The 23,633-nt window shown below is 43.6% G+C and overlaps 4 protein-coding genes across 5 annotated transcripts in view; 1 reads left to right on the top strand and 3 right to left on the bottom strand.

The window, feature by feature from the left end:
• Positions 1 to 7,550, bottom strand: part of CCDC125 (coiled-coil domain containing 125) — a 28,158-nt gene extending 20,608 nt beyond the window's left edge. Inside the window, exons 1-3 of the mRNA XM_080925140.1 lie at positions 7,418 to 7,550; positions 2,218 to 2,335; positions 321 to 622 (exon numbers count right to left, since the gene is read on the bottom strand). Of these exons, the coding sequence (XP_080781266.1) occupies positions 321 to 612 (292 nt within the window). The 5' untranslated portion in view covers positions 613 to 622; positions 2,218 to 2,335; positions 7,418 to 7,550. The remainder of the gene's footprint in view (positions 1 to 320; positions 623 to 2,217; positions 2,336 to 7,417) is intronic.
• A 2,204-nt stretch (positions 7,551 to 9,754) lies between these two features.
• On the bottom strand, positions 9,755 to 23,420 carry AK6 (adenylate kinase 6). Its single transcript, XM_080925803.1, has 5 exons — positions 23,338 to 23,420; positions 21,288 to 21,380; positions 12,858 to 12,916; positions 12,608 to 12,753; positions 9,755 to 11,421 (listed from the first exon to the last, which is right to left on the bottom strand). The coding sequence occupies exons 1-5, from the start codon at positions 23,363 to 23,365 to the stop codon at positions 11,229 to 11,231; spliced, it is 519 nt and encodes a 172-aa protein (XP_080781929.1). The 5' UTR covers positions 23,366 to 23,420; the 3' UTR covers positions 9,755 to 11,228.
• TAF9 (TATA-box binding protein associated factor 9) lies at positions 19,564 to 23,356 on the bottom strand. 2 transcript variants are annotated; one of them, XM_080925800.1, is made up of 3 exons: positions 23,338 to 23,356; positions 21,288 to 21,380; positions 19,564 to 20,588 (listed from the first exon to the last, which is right to left on the bottom strand). In XM_080925800.1, exon 3 carries the CDS (start codon positions 20,569 to 20,571, stop codon positions 19,777 to 19,779), a length of 795 nt encoding a protein of 264 aa, XP_080781926.1. In that variant the 5' UTR covers positions 20,572 to 20,588; positions 21,288 to 21,380; positions 23,338 to 23,356; the 3' UTR covers positions 19,564 to 19,776. The 2 variants fall into 2 exon arrangements, with proteins under 2 accessions (XP_080781926.1, XP_080781925.1); XM_080925799.1 differs by lacking the exon at positions 23,338 to 23,356 and adding an exon at positions 23,192 to 23,329.
• RAD17 (RAD17 checkpoint clamp loader component) overlaps positions 23,235 to 23,633 on the top strand; it is a 30,262-nt gene continuing 29,863 nt past the window's right edge. The window contains exon 1 of the mRNA XM_080925798.1: positions 23,235 to 23,339. The gene's annotated coding sequence lies outside the window, so the exon portion shown is untranslated. The remainder of the gene's footprint in view (positions 23,340 to 23,633) is intronic.

Raw genomic sequence — 23,633 nt, 5'->3', positions numbered from 1 at the left:
AAAAGAGGGTGTAATGGTGGGACGCACAAAGCCTGCCACAGAGTTGGAACCTGGGTGTGCAAGGTGTGGTAACAACCCGCCAAGGGAAAGTGAGTGAAAACAACACGCTGGGGCAGTCGTGGATCAACCAGATCAAAAGCAACCAGGGTGGGCAGAATAGACCACCCGGATCAAAGGAAGCCGGAGTCTGCACGTACGTGGGGCTGGCGTGGAGCCGCTGAGATAAAGGTACCTCGTCGTACTATGTGGCCCTTCTGATGCCAGCACTAGCATGGGATGAAAGGTTAGCACTTTTACTTACCATAACGCAGCAGTCTTACCTGTGCTGCTCTGCCGTCTGTAGTTGGGCGCTCTGCATCCGTGAGCATATGCATTCTGAATGCCAGTATTCCTGGGATGCTGGAAAATTGTTTCGCTTCTTCCATCTCCCTTTCTTGGAAACAGAGAAGGGTTCATTCCGTCTGACCTTTTCTTAGATACAATCGGACGTGGAACTTCGTAAATACCACCGGGTTTTCTTCCGAGGCCATAGCCTAGGTCACCTTCGATCATGTCATCTTCTGTTGCCCAGATGTCCTCTGCCTCGCTCGATGACCTCGACGCTTTGCTCATTAGCCAAATGCTGTTTTTGTCATAAGGGAAAACAGGCTAAGTGTAGTTAGGGAAAACAGTGGTTTAAAAGCAATCAGCAAAAAGAAGTTGGAGGAGGAGAAGGAGGAAGAGGAAGTGGAAAGAGGAGGAGGATGGAGAGATGGCTCAGTGGTTAAGAGCACTGACTCCTTTTCCAGAGGTCCTGAGTTCAATTCCAAGCAACCACACGTTGGCTCACAACCATCTATAAAGGGATCAGATGCCCTCTTCTGGTGTGTCTGAAGACAGCTACAGTGTACTCATATTAAATAAATAAATAAATAAATCTTTAAAAAAATAAATAAAGGGAACGGCTTTGTGTCCACAAGTCTGAGAGTGGTACAAGATTTGGACAGCTGTGAACGAGACTTTGCCTGACAACACAGTTACATTTTTGTAACTGCTGCCTTTGTCCATTACTGCAGGGTTAAAGGCACCTTTGGTTCTCTGTGGGGGCACATGGGTGAGGAGGGCATCCCTCTCAATTTCCTCCTTTTCTTTCTTTTTAAAATTATATTGTCATGTGAGTGAAAACCAAAACCCAGCTTTCCATCCATTTCTACCCATCACCCCAGGCTCTCTGAAGCTCTTGTGCGGACGGACCGAACATCTGCACCCAGAGCTCTGGGCTTTTCCTCCCCTGCATATTTGGACACCTGGCTCCCCAGCCTCTTTGGGTCATTCCTTCAGTGACTGTCACCTTAGTGGCCTTTCTTGAGATACTATCTACATCACAGTTTTAGAGGCAGTATACTTGCACCACATGCATGTGGCCCTAGGTGCCATGCCCAGCACTGCAAAAATAAAACAAATCAATAAAATTGCAAGCCACGGAAGCACACATTTATGGAAGCACCGGCTTGTAACTTCAGCACCGAGAAGGTAGAGTCAGGAAGAGGCCGGCCAGCTCACGTTCAGTCTGGACTACACAGGAAGAGCTTGCTTTATAACATAATATATAAATAACATGTAAATTAACATAAGATAGCTGGGGAGTGGAATGGAACCCAGAGGTCTTCCTGCCTGTGCAGAATTCTGGGACAGAGGGGAGGGACCACCACGCCCAGCATCTGCTCCCGTCCTTTATCTCTTCCCTCAATACTTATAACTGTGCAACCGATTCTTTCTCAGTTTACTTACATCTTACATGATGCCATCAGTCTGCCTGATGCAGCGGGAGAGGTAGGTAAGTGAAGCAGAAGGTGGCCCAGGCCTGCTCATGCGACTCCTCGCAGCGTCTCTGTGTTAGGCTAGGTCTCCCTGCACAATCTCCTCTGTCCCAGCCCAAACCTGCTCCAAACACCCTCACACAGAATGGATACGCCAACAGGTATCCCTGTCTGGCCTACCACGGTACCCTGGAACTTAACTCAGCTTCTAAAACATAGCTGCTGCTCAATAAAGATTCGTTAAGAAGGGGAGAACACACAAATGTAAAACGCTTCCCTCTAGGACAAGGACACACAAGGGCCATGGCGGCTCCATGATAGTCACCACAAGACTTGTCCTCTTTCCCAGGCGAAAAGCATCTTAGAGAATGCACAACCCCTGAAGCCCTGCAGTCCCCAGCCCACGGGGGCTACTTACCTGGTCACAGGGAGCAACTGCTGCACCGACAGGAAACTTGGCCTCCTCCCTTCAGAATGGAGTGCAGCGGCCTCAGGCTTTCAACACTGGGCATTTCCAAACAGTGGCTTTGCTGCAACTGTGTAGAAATGTTTTTACTTGTTATATATATTTTTTAAACTGTGAGTTAAAAAAAAAAAACAAAAAACCCTAGAGTCAAGCTTCAATTCAGTGAGAATAAAATATAAAGAATAGTAAGTAGATAAATAAAAATACAATCACAGTATCAATTTATAGGCAGATGAGACTGAAAATGTAAATATCCTGCTACTTAAGCAGGTGCTTTACTGGGATTTTCGAAGAAACTGAACCAGTCTTGGGCTTTTTGCTGAGATAACTCTTTATTTTTCACTTTTAAAACCATAGGCCGGCAATGGTGGGACACACTTTTAACCCCAACACTAGGGAAGCAGAGGCAGAGCCACTGAGGCAGAGGCAGGCAGATCTCTGACTTTGAGACCACCCTGGTCTACAGAGAAAGTTCTAGGAGAGCCAGGGCTGCACAAAGTAACACTATTTGAAAAAGCAAGCAAGCAAACAAACAAAATATGCAGATACCATATAAATCTCACATATGAATTTTTTGTTGTTTTTAGCTTCCAAATACTCCATAATTCAATATCACTCTTTAGGTGATTGCAAATTGAAACCATGTCGAATTTCATCAGAGACCCTGATGATTCTAAGTGCTGCCTGATTCAGACTCATGCCCCGTGAGTGGGAGAGCAAAAGCAAATAACTCTATGGAAATTGGCCCAGTGACTTCTTTTTCTGATTTTACAAGATATGGCTTCTTAGTGTAGCCCTGGCTGTCCTGTAACTTGCTCTGTAAACCAGGCTGGCCTCACACTCACAGAGATCTGCCTGCCTCTGCCTCCCATGTGATGGGATTAAAGGTGTGCACTATTATGCCCAGCCTGAATACTTCTATATTTTAACCAAAGTGGTAATTTGTCAAAATCCAGCAAATTGTATACTTGCTTTTTTGTACTTTTCACTTTGTCATATTTTTATTTGATGTTTTGCCTACATGTATGTCTGTGTGAGGGCGTTGGACAGTTGTGAGCTGCCATATGGGTGCTAGGAACTGAACCTGGGTCCTCTGGAAGAGCAGCCAGTGCTCTTAACCACTGAGCCATCTCTCCAACCCCCAAATTGTATACTTAAAGTGACATGTTTTATTACACAGATGTAAATTTTATTTAAGTTATATCCTACACCTTAAAACACGAAACATACAAGAAAAATTGCTCTATGATATAAGATGTGTGCCAATTAGTTGGGCTCTCCCAGAAAAAAAAAATCCTGTACCTATTATACAGCCCAGGATGGTCTTGAACTCCAGATTCCCCCTGCCTCAAGGCTCTCAAATGCTGGGCTTACTAACATATCCAAAAGCAAGTTTTAAAACCATGATGCTATCAGAGTCGGCACTCTCTCCTGACTCTCTGGCCTGAAGCTTTAGTTAGACTGTATTTAGTCCTCACAAACAGCCTGCTGCAAGACAAGGCTATTGTCATTAACTGCTGACAAGAAGTGGAGATAGGCCTCACGCCTGGTTGTAGATTATGGGATCACAGTCTACAGTTTCCAGAACTTACAGAACTGAAAACCAGTCTAAAACAGCTATGGAGAGAAACAGAGGAAGCATGAGACATCACCCTCTTTTAAAAAGGCATGGTATTTCCTGTAAAAGCACACCTGGGGGGGGTTGCTCAGTTGGTGGACTGCTTGCATGACATGCAGAAGGCCCTGTGTGGGACTCCCAGTGCTCCATGAACCTCGTGGGCAGTACATGTCACTCAAGAGGTAGAGGCAGGAGGATTAGAATTTCAAGGTCCTCCTCTGTCACACACAATCTGGAGATACACGAACCCTTGTTTGTTTTTAATCTAGTTTGACATACTTGTCATAGTAGCTAGGGAATTATTTATGGAACCAGGAACGAATGTCTTGGGAGATCACACCCTGCTATAGCCTCCTGTTTGATACACGCAATTTCGGGCCTTCACTGAGAATGAAGCCCAGTGATGGGATATTTGCCGAGAATATATGAAGTCCACTGATTTGCCTAGAGTATATGAAGCCCTGGATTCAATCCCCAAAGACCAAAAACAAAAAGGGGGGGGGGGAAGCCATGGTTAAGTCTAAATGTTCAACAACAAAGACAGAACTGGTCAATGCAAGGGGGAAGGAAGTTTCTGAGAGGAAGGTGTGGCCAACCATAGTGTTAGACAAGGCTGTTTTGTTTTGTTTTCTGAGACAGAATCCTGTTATACAGTCGAGGCTGACTTCATTTGCTGGGTGGCACAGACTGGCCTCAAACCTGCAGGTCTCCTGTCTCTACCTCCTGGGTGCTGCATTAGCAATCAGTTTAAGAATTTGGTACAGTTTTGATTTTCTGAACTTGGGATGCTCTGGAATTCACTACGTGGCCCAGGCTGCCCTTGAGTGGTGAGTGGTGGTCTCTCCTGAGTGCTGGGATAATTATCTTGCATTGCCATATCCCACAAGATTCTTTTATAACGGGGTCTTCCCATGGAGCTCAGACGGGCCTGGGCACTCACTATGCAGATCAGGTGGCCTTAAACTTTTGGCAAAACTAGCTCTACCTTTTGAGTTGGGGATTATAGGCAAGTACTGCCAGCCCAGCTCAGGAACATCTGTTAATGTAGCACATATATTCATATATTCAATGCCACGAGTTATCTTGCTATTCGGGGCTGAATATTAAAAAATGAGTTCCTATGCTCTGGTGCTCTGTTGTTTTTGTGGGGGGGGTTGCTTTGTTTTGTTTAACTGAAAATAAACCCAAAGTTTGTATACAAAGGGTAAGCACAACTCCCCCTAAGCTACATCCCTCTTTTAATTTTTTTTTTCAAGACAAGATTTCTCTGTGTAGCGTTGGATGTCCTGAAACTCACTATGTAGATTAGGCTGGTCTTGAACTCAGAGACCTACTTCCCTCTGCCTCTTGAGTGCTGGGATTAAAGGCATGCACCATCACGAGGCAGCTCTAATTTTTTAAAAATATAACTTTGTTAGGTATTGGCCTTGGAGTATTCATATGTGATGGTAAGAATCAAACTTTACTTTTGGGACACATTACTTCTTAGAATCACAACCCTCCCAGTGAGTTTAATATGTCTGATATTAATCAGGGAAACAGCAGGTTGTAGAATAGAGAAAGTGCTGCCTCAGGAATCTGGGCTCAGATTTTATGTCTGATCTCTATCCTGATTTGTGTCATTGGCTCAAAAATGGGTTTAGATATAATGACTGAACAGTGTAATTTGGTGAAGTAGATGTAAATGTGTCTTTTATTCAGCAGATGTAATTGTCATCTTGGAGACTTACTGCTGATTAAGCTCACCTTTTCTAGTTCTTTCTGAATTCTGTCTGTCTGATCCAAGTCAGCTGTCCTGACTCAAACTCCTGTCCAACCTGACTGATTCGATCTGGCCTCTCTCAGCTTCTCACTGAATTGCTCTGCTTGGCCTCAAACTAACACTGACAGTTTGCTCTAATCTGGCTTCCTCTCATTCTCAGCAACAGTATTCAAATAAATATTTTGAACTTGAGTATTAAGCAGACTTGGTGGTTGTACTGATTGGTTTTATGTCAACTTGACACAAGCTGGAGTTATCAGAGAGAAAGGAGCCTCAGTTGGGGAAATGCCTCATTAAGTACAACTGTAAGGCATTTTCTCAACCAGTGATCAAAGGGGGAGAGCCCAGACCATTGTGGGCTGGTAGACCTGGCTTCTATAAGAAAGCAAGCTGAGCAAGTCAGGGGAAGTAAGCCAGTAAGTGACATCCCTCCATGGCCTCTGCATCAGCTCCTGTTTCCTGACCTGCTTGAGTTCCAGTCCTGACTTCCTTTGGTGATGAACAGCAATGTGGAAGTGTAAACTGAATAAACCCTTTCCTCCCCAACTTGCTTCTTGGTCATGATATTTTGGCAGGAATAGAAACCCTGACTAAGACAGCTGCCTTCCTTAAACACACATTTCCAGTTGGACACTCTGCCTGTAATTCAAACACAATTGAAACCAAGTTCATTATTTTCCCCACCCCCATTCCAAGTCTCTTGTGGAGTTCTCTATTTTCTTAAATTCATTGTCTATGTTCCAAAGCCATCAAGTGAAAAACTTTTCTTTTATCCTAACATGCCTTCAATCCCCAAGTCTTCAAGTCTTACAATTATCTCCCCAAATCATAGAATTTCTGATAGCTTCTTCTGGTCTAAACCAATAAAGCCACCCTACACACCGTGCTGAGTAAATACTTTCTAAACGGATCTAAAGATGTCCCTCTCTTGTCCTAAGACATTCCATGGCTCCTATTGATTCAGAAGTTTCATTTGCTCCTATCTAATAGATTCTCCAAGATACTTGTTGAAGACAATTGAGAGAAGACAAATCCAAACGGGAAAATGTCGGCAGAAGGATCTACCCCCACCAGCCTGACAACTTTGCCTTAGCAAACAAGTTGATCAAACAGCTACCTACTTCCTGTCCGGCTCTGGAGAAAAAAAAACTAAGACACCCTCCTTAGTGAACCATGACCTGCTTCTCTTTGCTGTGGGCTTTATATATTAACTTTTAACTTTAGAATAATTTTAAATTTACAATAAGTTGCAAAAATTTAGACCCATACGCCCTTCACTTAAATTCCTCTAAATTTAGCATCACATCAGGGTACATTTGTCAAAAATTGAGACAAAAACACCGGTACAGGTTAAACTAAACCGCAGGCTTCCGTGGATTTCCTGTTTTTCTCGAGGTCTTTTGTCCGTTCCTTTTTGTCCCAGGATATTGAAACCTGGCTATTGCATAGCATTTCTTGCATTACAGCTTTATAGCTCAAAACGAATACCTAAATAATAACAAGAGACTGAGAGAGAGGCAGAGTTTTTGAAATCGGTATTCTCCGGTGTCAGAGAGGCCATTAATAGCAGGTCTACGGGGAGGGTGGGTGGGGTTGGGGGAAGGAGCCGGTTTGCCTATCTGACCACCATCTGCAGTTTCCACTCCTGACCAACCGAGCTCTTGACCCTCCCCACTGCTGTTCCCGGTGTCCTAGCCTGACCCTGGCACTCTGCGTATCTGTCCCAAGGATCGAACCTCGCCGCGCACCCCGCGCACCCTTTAGTGGCTCACCCCACTCCGCCAAGCGTCCTTGGGCCACGGGACTACGCGACCACCGCCAGGGACCCGAAAGGGCCGCCAGGTCCGGGTGGGCCAGCGGCGCGCCAGCTCTCCTAAGCCCTGTGTCCGTGCCTCCGTGTAACCGGATGTTAGCTGCCCTCCTCCGACTTCAGCTCCAAAGCCAGATGGACAACAGACGTACAAATAAAAGCCTGAGATTTAGAACAGACTAGGGCAAGGTGAGCATCAATACACGGAAAATTAAAGAGTCCCAACCTCGGGACTTCAGGAGCCCCCTAAGAGAAGAATGCACCCGAGGTGAGGTTCCCGGGAGAGGTAGATCTTGGAATAAGGCTTTCAGCATTAGAAAGCCCAGTTAGAAACCCTGAAGACACCCTGGGCCCAAGGGAGTGCTGAAGGCGGGGCAGGAAGGAAGAATGCCTGGAGAGCGCCTGTAGCAAAACCACAGACCCCAGTTCATTTCCTAACCCAGGTACTACCTCACACTAACCCACACTGGATCAACTTCATAACCTTGCTGCAATGGTTGTGTACCAATTCTCTGTGCCAACACACAGAAGGTTTTGTTGTGGTCACTTTCCCAGGCTTAAAGATTACTCTGGTAGAAAGAGATCCTTATCTTACAGTAACGAACTTCGGAATTCTTCTCCAGAGCCAGTCCGTATTGTCCTAAATTACTTAGACGTGAGGAAAACCCGACTTAGAATGGAATTTATCCTGGGAGACCTATGGCCTCTATCACGATCTGTGTGGAGTCTTTCTCGTGAACCCCACGCAATCACTTAGCGCCTGTACTTGATTCTATACCTGTACTGAAACTAGTGAACTACTTCGAGAGGTGTGAATTCAGAACTCATTAAAAACCAAGCAAACATATTTAAGACTGTGCGGCTTAGTAGTGTGTTATCACTCACGTGTTTGTGTGTAAACGTCTGCAGACGTACATGTTCACTAGAAAACTGATCAACTCAAAACCAAGAAACCAGGAGTCCTAGAACATAGGGAAAAGGGAGGAAAGAAGACACCGGTGTGAACCCCTATCCTCCATTAAGGTGCACACATGTACTTGCATACATCTATTCTACACACTGCACACACAGGTCTTTTAACAAATGTTAACTGTACACACTATCAGTTTTGGGGTGCTGGTGACCATATGCAGTGGCCTTGTGACGGTCTGGATGAGAACGGCCTCATAAGCTCGTATATTGGAATGCTCAGTCCCTGGGTGATGGAACTATTAGTTGGTATGACATTGTTGGAGGAGGTGTGTCACTGAAGGTGGACTTCGAGGGTTCCAAAGCCCAAACCAGGACCAGTATCTCCCGTCTGTGGGTCAGATGTAAGTTCCTAGCTACTGTTCCAGAGCTGTGCTCCCCACCATGATGGTCACCGATTCACCCTCTGAAACCAAGCAAATCCCCCAATCAGGTGCTTTCTTTTATAAGTTGCCTTGGTCAAAGTGTCTCTTCACAACAGAACAGTGAGTAAGCCGGGCTTTGTACATCTAAACATTTACCATCACTGAGACACATCCCCAGACTGTACATTTAAGTCACCAAACTTTCAATCTGATTTTCTTTCCTTCAGTGACAGGACTTCTCTATCCTGACTGTCCTGGGACTTGCTTTGTAAACTAGGCTGGCCTCAAATTTAGAGATCCATCTGCCTCTGCCTCCCTAGAGCTAGGATTAAAGGCATATGCCTTCAATGCTGGGCTATTAAATATGAATTTTAAAATGTAAAAATTTATCTAAAAAATAAAATTGAGATAATACGACCCTCATATAATTTAAAATATAGGATGCATGTGTGCAATGGAGGCCAGGGTTCAACCTTGGAGATTGTTACTCATGGAAAATTCCATCTTATTTTTAAGGCAGTTATTTTTATAATAATAAGGCATTTTAAAATAAGACATAGAATATTTTTAAAATATTTGTTCTTAAGATTTAGCTTGGAACTTATGAAGTAGGCTAGGCTAGCCCCAGAGCCCCTCATCTGTCTCCACCTCCCCAACACTCAGGTTACAAGCAAGTGCAGGCCACCAGACCTATCTTCTTAAAAAGGCAGGTTCTGGGAATTGAACTCTTGTCCTTGCAAACCGATAGCTATTTTTCAGTCTTATTACTTAAAAAAAAAGTGTATATACATGTTTTATAAGCATCAAATCTCTGCAAGAATATACAGGAAACCTGTAACATTCTTTTTCTTTATTGAGTAGTCTGTATTTACATTTCAGATGTCATCCCTTTTCCCCCAATCCTATCCCCCCTCCCATTACCTCCATGAAGGTGCTCCCTCTCCCAACCACCCTCTCCCTGTTCAATGCCTTGGCGTTCCCCTACACTGGGAAAGAAACGAGTCTTCGCTGGACCAAAGGCAGCTTCTCCCATTGATGCCAGAGAATGCTATCCTCTGCTGCATATGCACCCATAACATTATTTCTTAGAGGGAGGTGACCTGGAGAGAGAGGTGGGCTAGAAGGCTAGTATAACATTTATACTAAATAAATTCTGCATACAGAACAAGTATCATTTGCTGTATCCAGTGTAGGTCTGGGGGCAGATCTGACTAGGCGTGGCAAGGGAATGAAGCAGACAGACAGGAAAGCGGGGTATCAGGTGGACTGGGCCCTGTGATGGAGAAACCTCAGCACCATGTAGCTCACTTTGTTGAGAGCCAGGTTACTGCACAGCTGAGCAAAAAGGTGGTGTTATCACAGACATGAAAGGAGGTGATGTTTATGGTGTACAATTGGATCAAGGAGACAGGCTTAGCTAAACCCAGAGCAGTCTCTATGCCATAAATAAACAGCTAAGAAAGTTATGGGGACATTCTGCATGGTCACCATCCACATAACCACCATAGGACCTGCCATCTCTCTAAGCCTCTGCTGTGGGTCTGAGGCGATGGGGTCCACGATGTGGCTGTTCCCATGTCTGGTACACATTCACTCAGACTTGATTCACTGGGATCCTCCTCGGCTCCCCACCAGTGTTAGTCCAAAAGAAAAAATCTGAAGTGTATGTGGTGTCAGCTGTCTTTCTTGACCACTCTTTACTCAAGAAGCCACTTGCTGAACCCAGAGCTAGCCAATTCCAGCCGTCTAGTTAGCCAGCTTGCCCCAGGAACTGTTCCTGTCCCTAGTGTTGGGTTTACAGCCAAAACTCTTGTCTTCCTGCTTGTAAGCACTTCATTCATTGTGCCACCTTGCCAACCCTTAAACTGTTTAAGCCTACTTTCCATTACGTGTGTGAGTGCACACGCCAGCTCACATGCGGGAGTTGATTACCTGTGGGAACTGTTCTCTCCTCCGTTGTGTGGGTCCCAGCCTTAGTCAGGTGCTCCTGCTTACTCAGCAGCCCCCTCTAATTCTTTCAAACTAAAAGAGCAAGACTAACAATGTCTCCTTAATTTTCCATTTTTATTTTAAGAGATCAGTTACGTTTTAGTGGTTAAATTTAAGAGATGTATACTCTTTGATTGATTAGATTTATTATCAATTCAATTTAAGACAATTTTCAATCTTTAATAAGTTACACTCATATCTGAGATTGTTTAAGCTTTTTCATGAAGAAAAATCCGAGCAGCAGCTGGAGCTGCGACACAAGTTTTCTTCTGCTCATCCTTGGTCGTGTCTACGATGTGGACTGAGTGACTGGAGCCAGGCTTTCTTTCTTTCAAACAGTCTTTCTATGCAGCCCTAGCTGGCCTAGAACTCACTAGAGACCGGCTGCTGCCTCCTAAGATCTGAGACTAAAGGTGTGTCATGGTGGTGCCTGGCTGCCCAGTCTCTAAGTTAAGGGTTATGATCTTTGACCCATTGCTCAATCCATCTTGATATTTGGTTGATGTTGTCCTCTAGCTCTTCTGGTTCATTACTGGGCAGCTGATGCACAATTTCTTCTTTGTAAGATGCTATGGCTTCTTCATAAAGAACTTGAAAAATCTCACACTGAATATTGTCTTGTAGTTTCTTCTCATTATAACCCCTGGAAGGCAAAGAGAGGTTAAGCCAACACAACAGCATTAACTATAGCTTCGGGAACAATCTAGAAACTGGACACTTTTTTGGATATATCAAAATTTACCTAAAAACACCTCTCCTACTCTCTTCATGCAGAGGAAACAGACTAGCATGTATGAGAGACTTCTTCACATGAGTGCTAAACTGAAAATTATGAGACTGACATTTAGGTTTATCCAGATCAAGTGCTAATTTATTAGCTGCTCAAATAATTACCAATCAGCCAATATACAAGTCCCTACCTCAAGCCAGATTCTTGGCTATGAGACAAATACAAAGATCCATGGCAAGGATTTATGAGAAAGACAGTACACGAGAGGAAAGCATGGAGTACCATACGTCAATTGGACAACTCTATTTTGCCAATTTCAACAGTAATAAAAGTAACGTACACAATGTCTAGGCAGTATATAACCCAACTAAATAGCCAGTTAGAAGTTACAGGCCAGAGGACCACTACACGGTATCCATTTGTTGAAAAGCTACCAAGGCCATTTAAAGCCTTTGACAGGAATAGAAGAGTTTGATAATGGCTCCTGAAGAACCAGCCTGACTCTATTTTTGTTCCTGGAAGCCATTTTGAGCTGGGATCAAAGGTGTGTCACAAAGCTCAGCACATATCTTATTAATTTTCGTTCCCTGCTGTTGGTATGGGGATAATTTAAATGGACAGTGTTCAAACATAGAATATTAGTGTTTGGTCCTTTTCCTAGATAGAGGATAAAGCATGATAGTGTGGGGGTTTCTATCCAGTATATTTACTAACTCAAGTTTTCAGCTGAAGCTAGGCAGTGTTGGTGCACACCTTTATTCCCAGCACTCTGGGGACAGAGGTAGGTGACCTCGGAGTTCAAGGCCAGCTTGGTTTACAGAGTGAGTTACAGGAAAGCCAGGGCTGCACAGTCTTGGGGAAAATAAAACTCAGTTGAGGTATTCTGTTACTCAGGAAGTACTTACCTGGGCCTTACAAATGTCTTTGGCTGAGTTATAATAACCATAAGGTTATTATAAAACCAAATCCACAGATTTACAGAGAGCAAATAAAGCAGCTTTTCAAAGTGTCTTCTCATGGTAGGATCAGCCAACCTCATGACCCTGAATAAAATGTATTTGCTTCAAGATCAAAATCAGTGTTTCTTCCTTTTTCTTACCTTGTTTCAAGTCGTTTGTACAATATACCATTATCTGTTCTCAACACGAACACTATATGAAACCAGCGTTCAGGAAAGAAATCACAACCGTGGTAATCAACAATCACACCGCCCTCTCTCATCTGATGCTCTAACTCATCGACAACCTGTAAGGAACACACACAAATACAAAGGATGAGCATTCCAAAGAAGACGGAGGTGAATTTGCCCACGTGCTCGCCAGATGTACGCTCGGCTCAGTGGCACTTACCCTGTCCTCGTCTAGGATGGGGCAGCCATACTCCTCGTCATACCCGTCGAACAACTGCCCTGCAAGGGAGTCAGACCAGCTCGTTAGCGTTTCCAAAGCCGCTTTCACTGGCTTAGGTTAACTCTAGATTTGAGGAAACCCATGGAGGATTTCTCCAGGTCAAGAAAGGGCACTGACACAAAGAGGGATGGTCAACAAGCACCAAGGGCTACACAGAAAACTGGATCTTAACCTAGCAGGAAACCGGGGCTGCAACACATCCCAAACTCACTGTGTTTCCTCTGTGCTCCAGTCACCGGATGCAGACCACCCTGGATTTGAACTAGGAGTCCTCTGGCCTCAACCTCTGGAGAACTAGGATTACAGGATGTGCCACCACGCTCAACTCACATCAAACTTTTGCATTAAAAAAAATTGCCTAGCGGTGGTGGCACATGTCCTTAATTCCAGCTCTTGGGAGGCAGAGGCAGGCAGATGAATTCAAGGCCAGCCTGGTCTACAGAGTTCCAGGACAGCCAAGGCTACACAGAGAAACCCTATCTCAAAAGATACAAAATATTTTATTTTAAAAATTGTATTATTCTTGAGGCCAAAAGTGTTGAACGTAACTGGTATTATGGGTTGCTGGCTGTAAGCCATGAGGTAGTTCCTAGGAACTTAGCTCTGGCCCTCTGGAAGAGCAGAATGAGCTCCTAACCACTAAGCCATCTCTCTAGTCCCAAATACATGGGAATGGGGAGGGGTTTTCAAGACAGGGTTTCTCTGTGTAGCCATAGCTGTCCTAGAACTCAATCTGTAGACCATGCTGTTTTCCAACTTGGAGATCTGCTTGCCTCTGCCTATATGCCTACTAAGTGCTAGATTAAAGACATGATCCACCACAGCCTGGCCTAATAGTTTCTCTAGTAAAAGGTTTGCCTTCATCCCCCTTTAAGACAGGGCCTCACTAGATCTCTGGCTGGCACTGAACTCAAGAGATCCACCTATTCAGTTCTCTTGAATGACTATTGCTCACGAAGCCCTGGGTCTGTTTGCCAACATTAACTAAATCAGGCATTTGATCAAATACCTATAATCCAAGCACTCAGGATAATCAGGTGCTCAAGGTCCTTCTTAGCTACGAAGCAAGTTATAGGCCAGCCAAGGATAGAAAAGACCCTGCCTCAAAACCAAAACAAATGGCAGAGAAGACAAATTAGGGCTGTTGGGAACAGGGCTCAGTGGCAACATGCTTGCCCAACATGCGCACGGCCCTGCCTTTGGTTCTACCACTGAATTAAAGGGTGGGAGGACATTACATTTAACATTAGAACTTTCAACAATTCACAGCTAGTTTCAGGAGTTTTGGTTCAGAAGGTAAGACAATCTCATCCTCACTGTAATCTACTTCAGCCACTATAAGCACATGATACATAGTCCATTTCTTACGTATTTCCTTATATTTTGTTAAGGGTTGCAATTAAGTCGAGGGTGAAATTATCTCTGTTGCACCCAGTGTGACTTCTGTCTTCCTGGGATAAATGCTGTTTGCAAAAACATCAGCCTAAAAAAAAAAAAGAGCTGCCTTGGTGTGAAAGACTTGATAAATAGTAATGCTGCTTCTTCCTTGCCGACTGAGCACTAACTCGATAATCACCAATAATCACCGAGTGCTTGGGATGTTGAAAAGGACAAGAGCTGGGAAGGGCAGGGCATCCCTGGTCACATAAACAAGGCATCTGAGGCATCAACTGCAGCAACCAAAGGATGTGGCCTTTGGAACAAAATCCCTGTTCTGTATTGTAGTGGCTACCTTTCTCATTGCTGTGACTGCCAGGTCTCAAACCCAGGACAAATGACAAGCTGAACACCCTGTACAAGGTAGGGACTGAGGGATGCCGGGAGAGCCTGGAGACCTGGTGCACTTTGATAATGTTAAATAGGCACCTCAGTTAGCCATTTGCCTGGGTTTGAGACCTAACCTGACTCATGCTTTCAGATGTCTACCCTCTTGTAGGCAGGGAAGGTGAGGCAGTCTGGGGTAGGGGAGCTCGAACCTGCCACTGCTTCATGTGGTGACTAGCAGGAGGTAGAGGGGAAGCAATAGCCGACAAGGAGAGTTCCCAGCACCCAGCCAGCCGGGATCTACCTCCTAAAAGTTTCACAAACCCAGTGTCACTGTATAGAACTAATCTATGGGGTGGAAGAGAAGGCATATTGGTTAAGAACATGTATGGGAAGCTTACAACTGCCTGTAACTCCAACTTCAAGGGGGCATATACCTCTGGCCTCTGTGAGACTTGCATTCACAAGTACATACAGACAGACACATACACATAATTAAAAATAAATCTATTACTATTTCTTTAAAAGGTTTAATTTATGAGTACTCTATCTGCATGTACACCGGCGTGCCACAAGAGGGCATCAGAACTTACAACTCACAACTCACAGATGGTTGTGAGCCATCATTTGGTTGCTGGAAATTGAACTCAGGACTTCTGGAAAAGCAGCCCAACTGCTGAGCCATCTTTCCAGCCCCCCTTTGTTACTATTTTAAATCTAAAATACCCAAGTATGAAGCAAAACACCTTCAGTTCTGGCGTTCGGGAGCCAGACAGGCAGCTTTGAGTTCGAAGCCAGCCTGATCCATATAGCAAGTCCTGAGTGAGGACTTGTCTCAAACTCACAAATATGTGAACCTGTGGAGGCCATTTCAGATTCAAATGACAACAAATGGAATTTAAGAGGAACTGTGTTCAAGTTGTACAGGAATCAACTACACTTTGTATCATCACCTATAAGCACACAAGATGGTAAATGGTGTGTTCTGCCATAGCTCTTTCTCATATTCTCCTTCCTTCATTTTAACATCCTTTGCTAGAATAACATCACTACTTGACTCCTTTATTCTCCTGTGATAAATGTAGTCTGTGAGGCTTACTGCCCCTGTGTGCTGACCTAGGCCTAGTCCTGGAAGCCTCCAGCCTCCATACAATCCTATCCAGACCTAGAATGTTTTCAGCCTCTGAGCCTTACTGCTGAATAAGCTCACCCCTTCCTCCCTCTTTCTGAACATTACTGCTGGTTCAACACAGCTGTACTGGCTCAAACCCATCTCCAAGCTGACTGATTCGATAATGCTTCTCTCTCAGCCTCTGACTCAACTGCTCTGGCCTCACACTAACTGGCAATATATTCTAATCTTCTGGCTCCTTTTCATTCTCTGGTTTGTTCTGTCTTCACCTGTTAGAAACCGGCTTGCCTCCTCTCCTATACTGCTCTCTCTTCAAGTAGCCTCCCTTTTCTCTCATGAGAGCTAGGTGTAACCTACTGTCAAATCTTTCTGATTTGTCACTTTGAAACTCAATTAGACATTGCTTTCAAACATGGGTGCTTCCTTCTACAAATAACTTTACCGTTGTTGTTTGAAATTAAAGGTGTGTGCTAAGGCTAAGCCACACAATTAGAAACAGTTTGTTTGCCCAGTAAGTAACAGTCTCGAGATTCATGCTGTGATCGAATAGCCTGTAACACTGTCTTATATCCTGACAAACGTTTTCATCTACTTCAGATTTGCATTGCAAGGAGAGACTGAACTCTCAGTGACCACAGTACCCAAAAGAATTCAGGACTATGTTCTGGGTCACTCAAGTGTCTTGTTTATTATCCAAATTAACCACATTAATCACCAAACTCTAATCCACCCCATGAAGAGCAGACAAAAGCAATGCTGTTTCATATTTGTTGTTTGTAACCCATTTTTACCTGATTAGTTTTTTTGCTATGGCACAAAGCAAGCACCACTCAGAATTGGCAGGGTCAGACAACAATTTTTTCCTAAGACAGTGTTTCTCGGTGCACCCCTGCCTATCCAGGAACTTGCTCTATAGACCAGGCTGGCCTCAAACTCAAGAGATCTGTACACAACTTGTTTTTAAGGTATGGACATATCCTACTGTCAAATCTTTCTCTGACTTGTCACTAAGTTTGGGACTCAAGAAGACAAGCTTGATGAGTGGAAATCATTATCTTACTGACTTTATATATTCAAGGCTTTCTCCTGGCTTTCATGGGCACCAGGCATGCATAATGGTGCAGACTTTATATACAAACAACAAAACTCAACCATTTTTTATTTAAAAGTTATATGTCTAAAAATTAGATATACGTAGCAAAATTAACCTTTAGAATTAGAACCTAATTTATTCTAATGTTTTTTAAGTGTTTAATGAGTATTTATGCTTGCCTCCATGTACCTGTGAACCACGTGTATCCCTGGTGTCCAGAAGCCAGAAGGGGGCAATGAATCCTCTGGAACTGAAGTTACAGTTAAGAGCTGTGTGTGAGTGCTGAGGACCAAACCTGGGTCCTTAGGAAGACCAGGCAGTGCTCTTAACTGCTGAGCCATCTCTCTAGTCTCCTTTGATGTAGAAAAGAAGGTTCTAATTTTAGAAAAAGATTTATTTATTTAATGTATTAGTTCACTGTCCCTGTCTTCAGACACAGCAGAAGAGGGCACTGGATCCCATTACAGATGGTTGTGAGCCACCATGTGGTTGCTGGGAATTGAACTCAGAACCTCTGGAAGAACAATAAGTTATCTTAACTACTGAGCCATCTCTCCAGCTCCTATTTTGTTTTTTTTAAATTATTGTCTGTATATGGTATATTTAGACTACATAGATGTCAAAACACATGTCAATCTTTACATTTGTGTGATTTTTACCTTCTGATGAGTTATCTCTGGTCTCCAAAATATATACAACAGTTTTATTTTTTTTCTTCCTCCTCCTCCAAGACAGAGATTTCTCTGAGTAGCCCTGGCTGTCCTGGAACTCACTTTGTAGACTAGGAAGGCCTTGAACTCAGATCCACCAACCAGCTTCTGTTTCCACATGCACCACTACCTCTTGGCTAATGAAGGGTATTTTCAATCACATCAACATATTTTAATGAAACCAGTATAATATAAATTTTCAAACACTCATTCCAGAAACATTTTTATCAAAGAAACACGCACTAGTTATTGAAAGGATAATAAAGATAGGTCTGGTTCTAAGCAAGCTAGAACTGCAGACTCTTCTAAGAGCCTCCCACCAACATTCTGGCCCAACCTTGCCATTCTCTCCTTTCTTATCCTTTCCTAACATCAGTGAATAGTATCAAAAGGGAGGTGAGAGATACTGGAGACTGAGCAGGTTTCTCACATGAGGCTAGGGTCTCAGGTGGCAGATACTTACATAGCATGTACCAAGCCCTGAGCTTGAGCCCCAGCACCAAATAAACCAAATATTGGGGTTGGGGGGGGGCACACTTAGAAATGGCTCAAATAAAGGTATTTACTACCTTACCATTTAAGTTTGATGCCTAGGGTCTCAAGGTGAGAGCTGGTTCCTGCAACTGTCCACTGACCTCCACATGTGCCATAGAAAGCTCAGACCAATAACTGTGCAGAGTGTGTGTGTATATGTGTGTGTGTGTGTGTGTGTGGAGGGGGAGTTAGAATCAGGAGGTAGTAAGAAGACTCAGGACAAATTCAAGGTATGCCTTCCAAATATGATAATTTGGAGGTGTGTGCTTACAAAGTTTAGACACGTGTAACAAGTATCTAGAAAACTAAGCTTCCAAAATTACAAACATGAATCACCACCTTGAAGGTGACTAGTCCTGAGTAAACGGGACTGTGAAGAGAGAAAGAATTCCTAGACGACGGCTGCTATGGACTCAGGAATCACCTTAGTTTCAGTAATCACTTGAGGTTTTGCTAGGTTATTCCTTAGCTAGGGTAAGTACACAGCAGAAGTACTGTGCACATACTCTGTGCTAAAGTATATGCTTATTAGCATGTGAAAACCTGATTCTATTTGAAATGAATTCAATACCCCTGTATTATTCTACCCAGACCTATGTGTACCCTGGATTAGCCTTTGTTGGGCTAAATGCTACTAAACCAAGGGTAGGAAAACTTAGGATGCTAATAACAGTAAAACAATTCTATATGAGAAGGAACACCAAATGGAGAGTAATCCAAGACAGGGACAAAGGATAATATAAGCATTCTTATACACCCATGCTACTGAGGCACTCAGTCAGGAGAACCGTTTAAGTTAAGAAAAACATTTACTTTAAAAACTGAGACAGGACTAGAGAGATGGATCAGTGACTAATGGCTATTTTTCCAGAGGTCCTGGGTTCAATTACCATCATTCACCTTGTATTTTAAACCATTAGTGATCCATCCAGTTCCAAGGGATCTGAAAGCCCTTATCTGCCCTCCATAGGCACCAGGCATTCACAGCACAGTGCACTTACAGGAAAACACCCATATACATAAAAGAAACTGAGAAACTAGGCCAATGAGGAAGTTAAATCTAAGCATATAAATGAAATAAATTTAATTCATTATAGGAAGAAATCTTACCAAGTAGTCTCTCCAAATACATGTGTCATGGTTATGATGAACTAGAGATAATAACCTAAGAGTGACTTATACACAGGAGACTGGCTGGGTGTGGTGGTGAACACCTTTAATCCCAACACCCAGGAAACAGGCAGGAAGATCAATCTGTGAGTTCGAAGCCAGCTGGGCCAATAAAGTTACAGAATACCCAGTACTGTAGAGAACGAGACCCTGCCCCCAAATAAATAAACATCTAAAGACACTGGGGTAAGTAGCACAGTAGATATAACACAGACTGTAACATAACTGCCAAAGTACCAAGAATCATATTGATAAATGACAAGTTTATTTTTTATGCATAAAGAGCGAGATGAAAAACCATTACTAGTTCTAGTAAAACTGAACATTTCAATCAAAAAGCATAATAAGTATACTTATTAAATACCACTTTCTAAAGTACAGCTTTAAAACATCGAACATGCTTTCAGTACAATGGATCCAAGACCAAGAATACACGTTTCATGCATCAAGGCTAGATTACAAATTATCATAGTCATCATCATCATCATCATCGTCATCATCATCATCTTCACGTTTTCTTTTCAGTGCATTGGCTGACTCATTGGCTGTATTCTGTGATACCATATTAGTAGTAATAAGAATGTTTTTGGACCCAATTAACGATGGGTTAATAAGAACATTCTGAACTGCCGATGTTGCAGGAATGGAAGCTTTGACAGCAGGGGACTGAGAAGCAGGCATCTGCACTGTAAACCTCTGCCCCGTGAGGGACATTGGAGTGCCTACTTTAGCTGAAACAGACATGGCCTGTGGAGTTGGTGTGCCGAGTGTGGGAGTGCTCGGCCTACTAGAAACTGAACCAACACTTAGCCTTGGAACAGTTATTCTTCCTGCAGGAGTAGGTGCCTTTTTTTGTAAAGACTTAAGCCTATAGTTTGGAGCAGTTAAGCAATATCTATCAGGTGGCAATCTAGGACCTGAATATGGCTTGATCAATGGCAAAGGGGTTTGATTTCTTTGTCTTGCAATATCTAATAAAAAATCTCTCGGGGGAGGAGAAGTGAAAGACTGGTCAGCACGGCACTGGATTGCCAATCGCACATCATCTGCGTCAACAGTAGCTTTCTTAGCATGGCTTGAATAGATTTTAGCATCATCTAGAATTGTGGTCACATATCGGAAGGCAAACTCCAGCATCTGATTTATAACTCTTGGCTCATATTCTGTAATCCCCATATCCTTCAGGATTTGTGCCATCATCTGTGCATCTTTCGGCATGCTCTTGGGAGACGCCATCTTGCCAGACTCCATGATATCCGGTGATCAGACTTTAGGTCATTTAAAAAAAATATGGAAATTAGATCAAACCGAAATAGTTACTTTAGTAGCAACTGTGTTCAAATGTGTTAAAACTTTAAAAAATATATTTAAAATACAAAACATCAATCTTTTTCCTTAATTAAGCATATTTAAACTTCCCTTTGCTTAAACACAGAATTCCTTCTCTGCAATGTGGAATATAAAAAGGATGACACAAATAAGTAATAAAAGATCAGGGGAAAACAGGGGAAAATAAGTAAAACTACCACTTGGACTATATACAGTGAGTCTGGGCATGCAACCGTCACAGTGGTCTTTAAAAAATGATATAATATAGTCATATCCTAATTGTTTCAGTTCACAGTAACCTGTCCTTCCTGAGACACCAATATAATGTCTCATACATATAAAACCACCCAGATCTTTGTGTCTGCTGAACCCACGGCATCTTCCCTCTTCTTCATATTCTGATCTTATCTGTCCAGTCTCCTAACAGAAACTGTCCCAATCATTACAGTTCGCAACAATGCTAGTTATTTTGGGTTAGGGAAGGAAAAATGCCCAAAATAACTAAGTAATACTACTATATCTACTTCTACATGTAATTTTCTTTTTCATAAATTGCTCATTAATAGGACCCTCTAGCAACTTAGCAGTCCTAACATTCTAGTGATTTAAAAACAAAAATTCAACAAAGAGACCCTTACCTTCCCGAGCTAGATCTCCCACATTAATGTACTTCAGGCCAGATCTGGATGCAAGTTCTTTGCCTAGTGTGGTTTTTCCAACCCCTGGTGTACCTGTAAGAGAAGCCACAGAAAAATACTGTTCAAATACTACTCATTATATGTCAGCCATCTTATGCCCTTAAGGTTTCTAACTGATATAAAATTTTTAATTAGCAATCATATGTGAATATATACCACAAAGTAATAAAAATTCCCCAGAAAACCTGGTATGGAATGTATGCCTTTAATCACAGCACTTAGGGCAGAGGCAGGTAAATGAATCACTTGTGACTTCAAGACCAGACTAGACTACATAGTTTCAGGACAGCCAGGGACACAAAGCAAGACCCTGTCTCAAAACCAAACCAACCAAACAAATCCTCCAGAAATTAGTGAATATCATTCTGTATACTAATCTCCAGGGAGAGGCCTCCAACAATTTTGATGCTAATTCCCAGCATAAAACCAGGCACTTCAAATACACTATCATCATTTATTGCATTAATAAAAGCTTAAAAAAATTCAATGGGAAAAATGTAAGTAGTATGAGAAATATCATTACTACTATTCACCCCCAACATCAATGACTTCCCAAGAGGGAACTACTATAAACCAGTTTCTTACTTTCTGTGTTTGTGTATGCCTAAGGGATACTTGGTATGCATCTAACTGTGTGCATATCCACACACAGTATAGACACCCTTTTGCATAAATGGCACTATACACTGTTCTTTGCTTTAATCCTTTTATAGCTAATACCCTTAGAAGACAACCAAATGCATAATGTTCAAGCTTAAAATTACTGAAGCTAATTTGAACATTATAAGCAACCCTGAAAAATCATGTCTATATTCAGGAAAAAATATTTTTACTGTAATACACCAATCTCAACCCTTGATTTAGTATGTGCGAACTCTGTATTCAACATTCTTATTTTATAACTGACTTCCTACCATGTAGCTCTTGGTTTTTTCCTGATAGGGCTGGCCTTTGACTTTGCATCCTCCTTAGCATTGGAATAACAGACCCCCATCTAGTCTACGTAGTTCTGGGTATCCAACCCAGGATTTCCTGCCTACTAGTAATATTAAGTACTCTACCAACTGAACTCTATCACCAGGGGCTCCCTCTGTAGCCTACTGGCTTCAGAATCTTAAACCCTCAAGACACTGTCTGACCATGCAAATCAGGTATAATAAAACATTCCTCCTAAGGAATCTTAAAAGCTAAAGTCTGTAGAGCTGGGACAAACAACCTTAAGATTCATTACCTCACAAAAACTTTGCTTTCACAAACAGCAGCTGACTTTTTTTTTTTTTTTAAATAAAGGGAAGCACCTATATCCATTCCATTTGTACGACTGGCCTAAGATGCTAAGTGCTACAATTTAACATTTCTAATTGAAGCTCCGTAACGCCCCACCCACAATCAGGTCCACATCACCACAAACCTCAGAAACCTTAACACTGAAACAACAACAAAGCCCGTGACACGAACTGAATTAAGTTCAGTAAGAGTTACTTAGTCACGTCTCTTCCCAAGCATCCCCAGAACATCTCCCGAAACCTTTTGGGAAGTGTTTCTCAGAAGCAGAGTATTTAAAAAGGAGAGGGGGGGGGAAGGGTGACGACCAGGAAGACCCAAGGCAACCACCATTACCACATCTCCTAACGGCTAAAAACTGCCTCACAGCACCTTCGGTTTAAAAACTTCTAAGCCCGACCGCGACAAAGGATCAGCGAGTCCCCCAGGCAAAGATACCCGATTGACAGAGCCCGAGAGTCTGGCGGGGCAGTGGAGCAGGACCCGGCCGCCGCCCTCGTCCTCGCCGCCGTGCGTCCGGCCAACCGAACGAGCGCCTCCCCCGCTCCCCCTGCCCCCACCTCCAACGGTCGCGAGCGCCGGGTCCTGACGCGACGACAACACGGCACGTCGCGTGGCCCGAGGGGCCCCGAGGCCGAACACTCAGCGCCCCCGAGTCCTCACAGCACTCGGCAAACCCCGGCCCGGCCCCGCCGCGCGCCCTAACCGGTGAGCAGGATGTTTGGCAGCTTCATAGTCCTCCTCCGCACGCAGCCAGCGTCTCGGCTCACGCGCCTGCCCGACGCACTCTCCAGGGAGGAGCCGGAAAGGGCGGGCCGGCGCGCGCGCCGGAGGCTTGGTTCCCTCGAGGCCCTCCGCGGTGCTCACACGCACTTAGATCCCCCTTGGCATGCACCATGATTCCCCGGCCTCGAGCGCTACACTTGCCCAGAACGGTGGGCAGCGGGGCCCCAAGTCCCGCCTGCGTTTCGGGTCAGGCAGTACGCTGGACGCCTATGTCAC

Source organism: Micromys minutus (assembly GCF_963924665.1).
Source record: "Micromys minutus genome assembly, chromosome: 11".
Lineage (NCBI taxonomy): Eukaryota > Metazoa > Chordata > Mammalia > Rodentia > Muridae > Micromys > Micromys minutus.
Note: the sequence above shows the minus strand (reverse complement) of the source record. Positions and strands in the feature narration are given on the sequence as shown.

Coding starts and splice junctions, on each gene's coding strand:
- AK6 (XM_080925803.1), bottom strand. CDS start 23,365: ATGAAGCTGCCAAACATCCTGCTCACCG. Junction 12,917..21,287: donor GGGAGATCTAGCTCGGGAAG/GTAAGGGTCTCT, acceptor ACTCCCTTGCAG/GGCAGTTGTTCGACGGGTAT. Junction 12,754..12,857: donor CCATCCTAGACGAGGACAGG/GTAAGTGCCACT, acceptor TGTTCCTTACAG/GTTGTCGATGAGTTAGAGCA.
- TAF9 (XM_080925800.1), bottom strand. CDS start 20,571: ATGGAGTCTGGCAAGATGGCGTCTCCCAAGAGCATGCCGAAAGATGCA.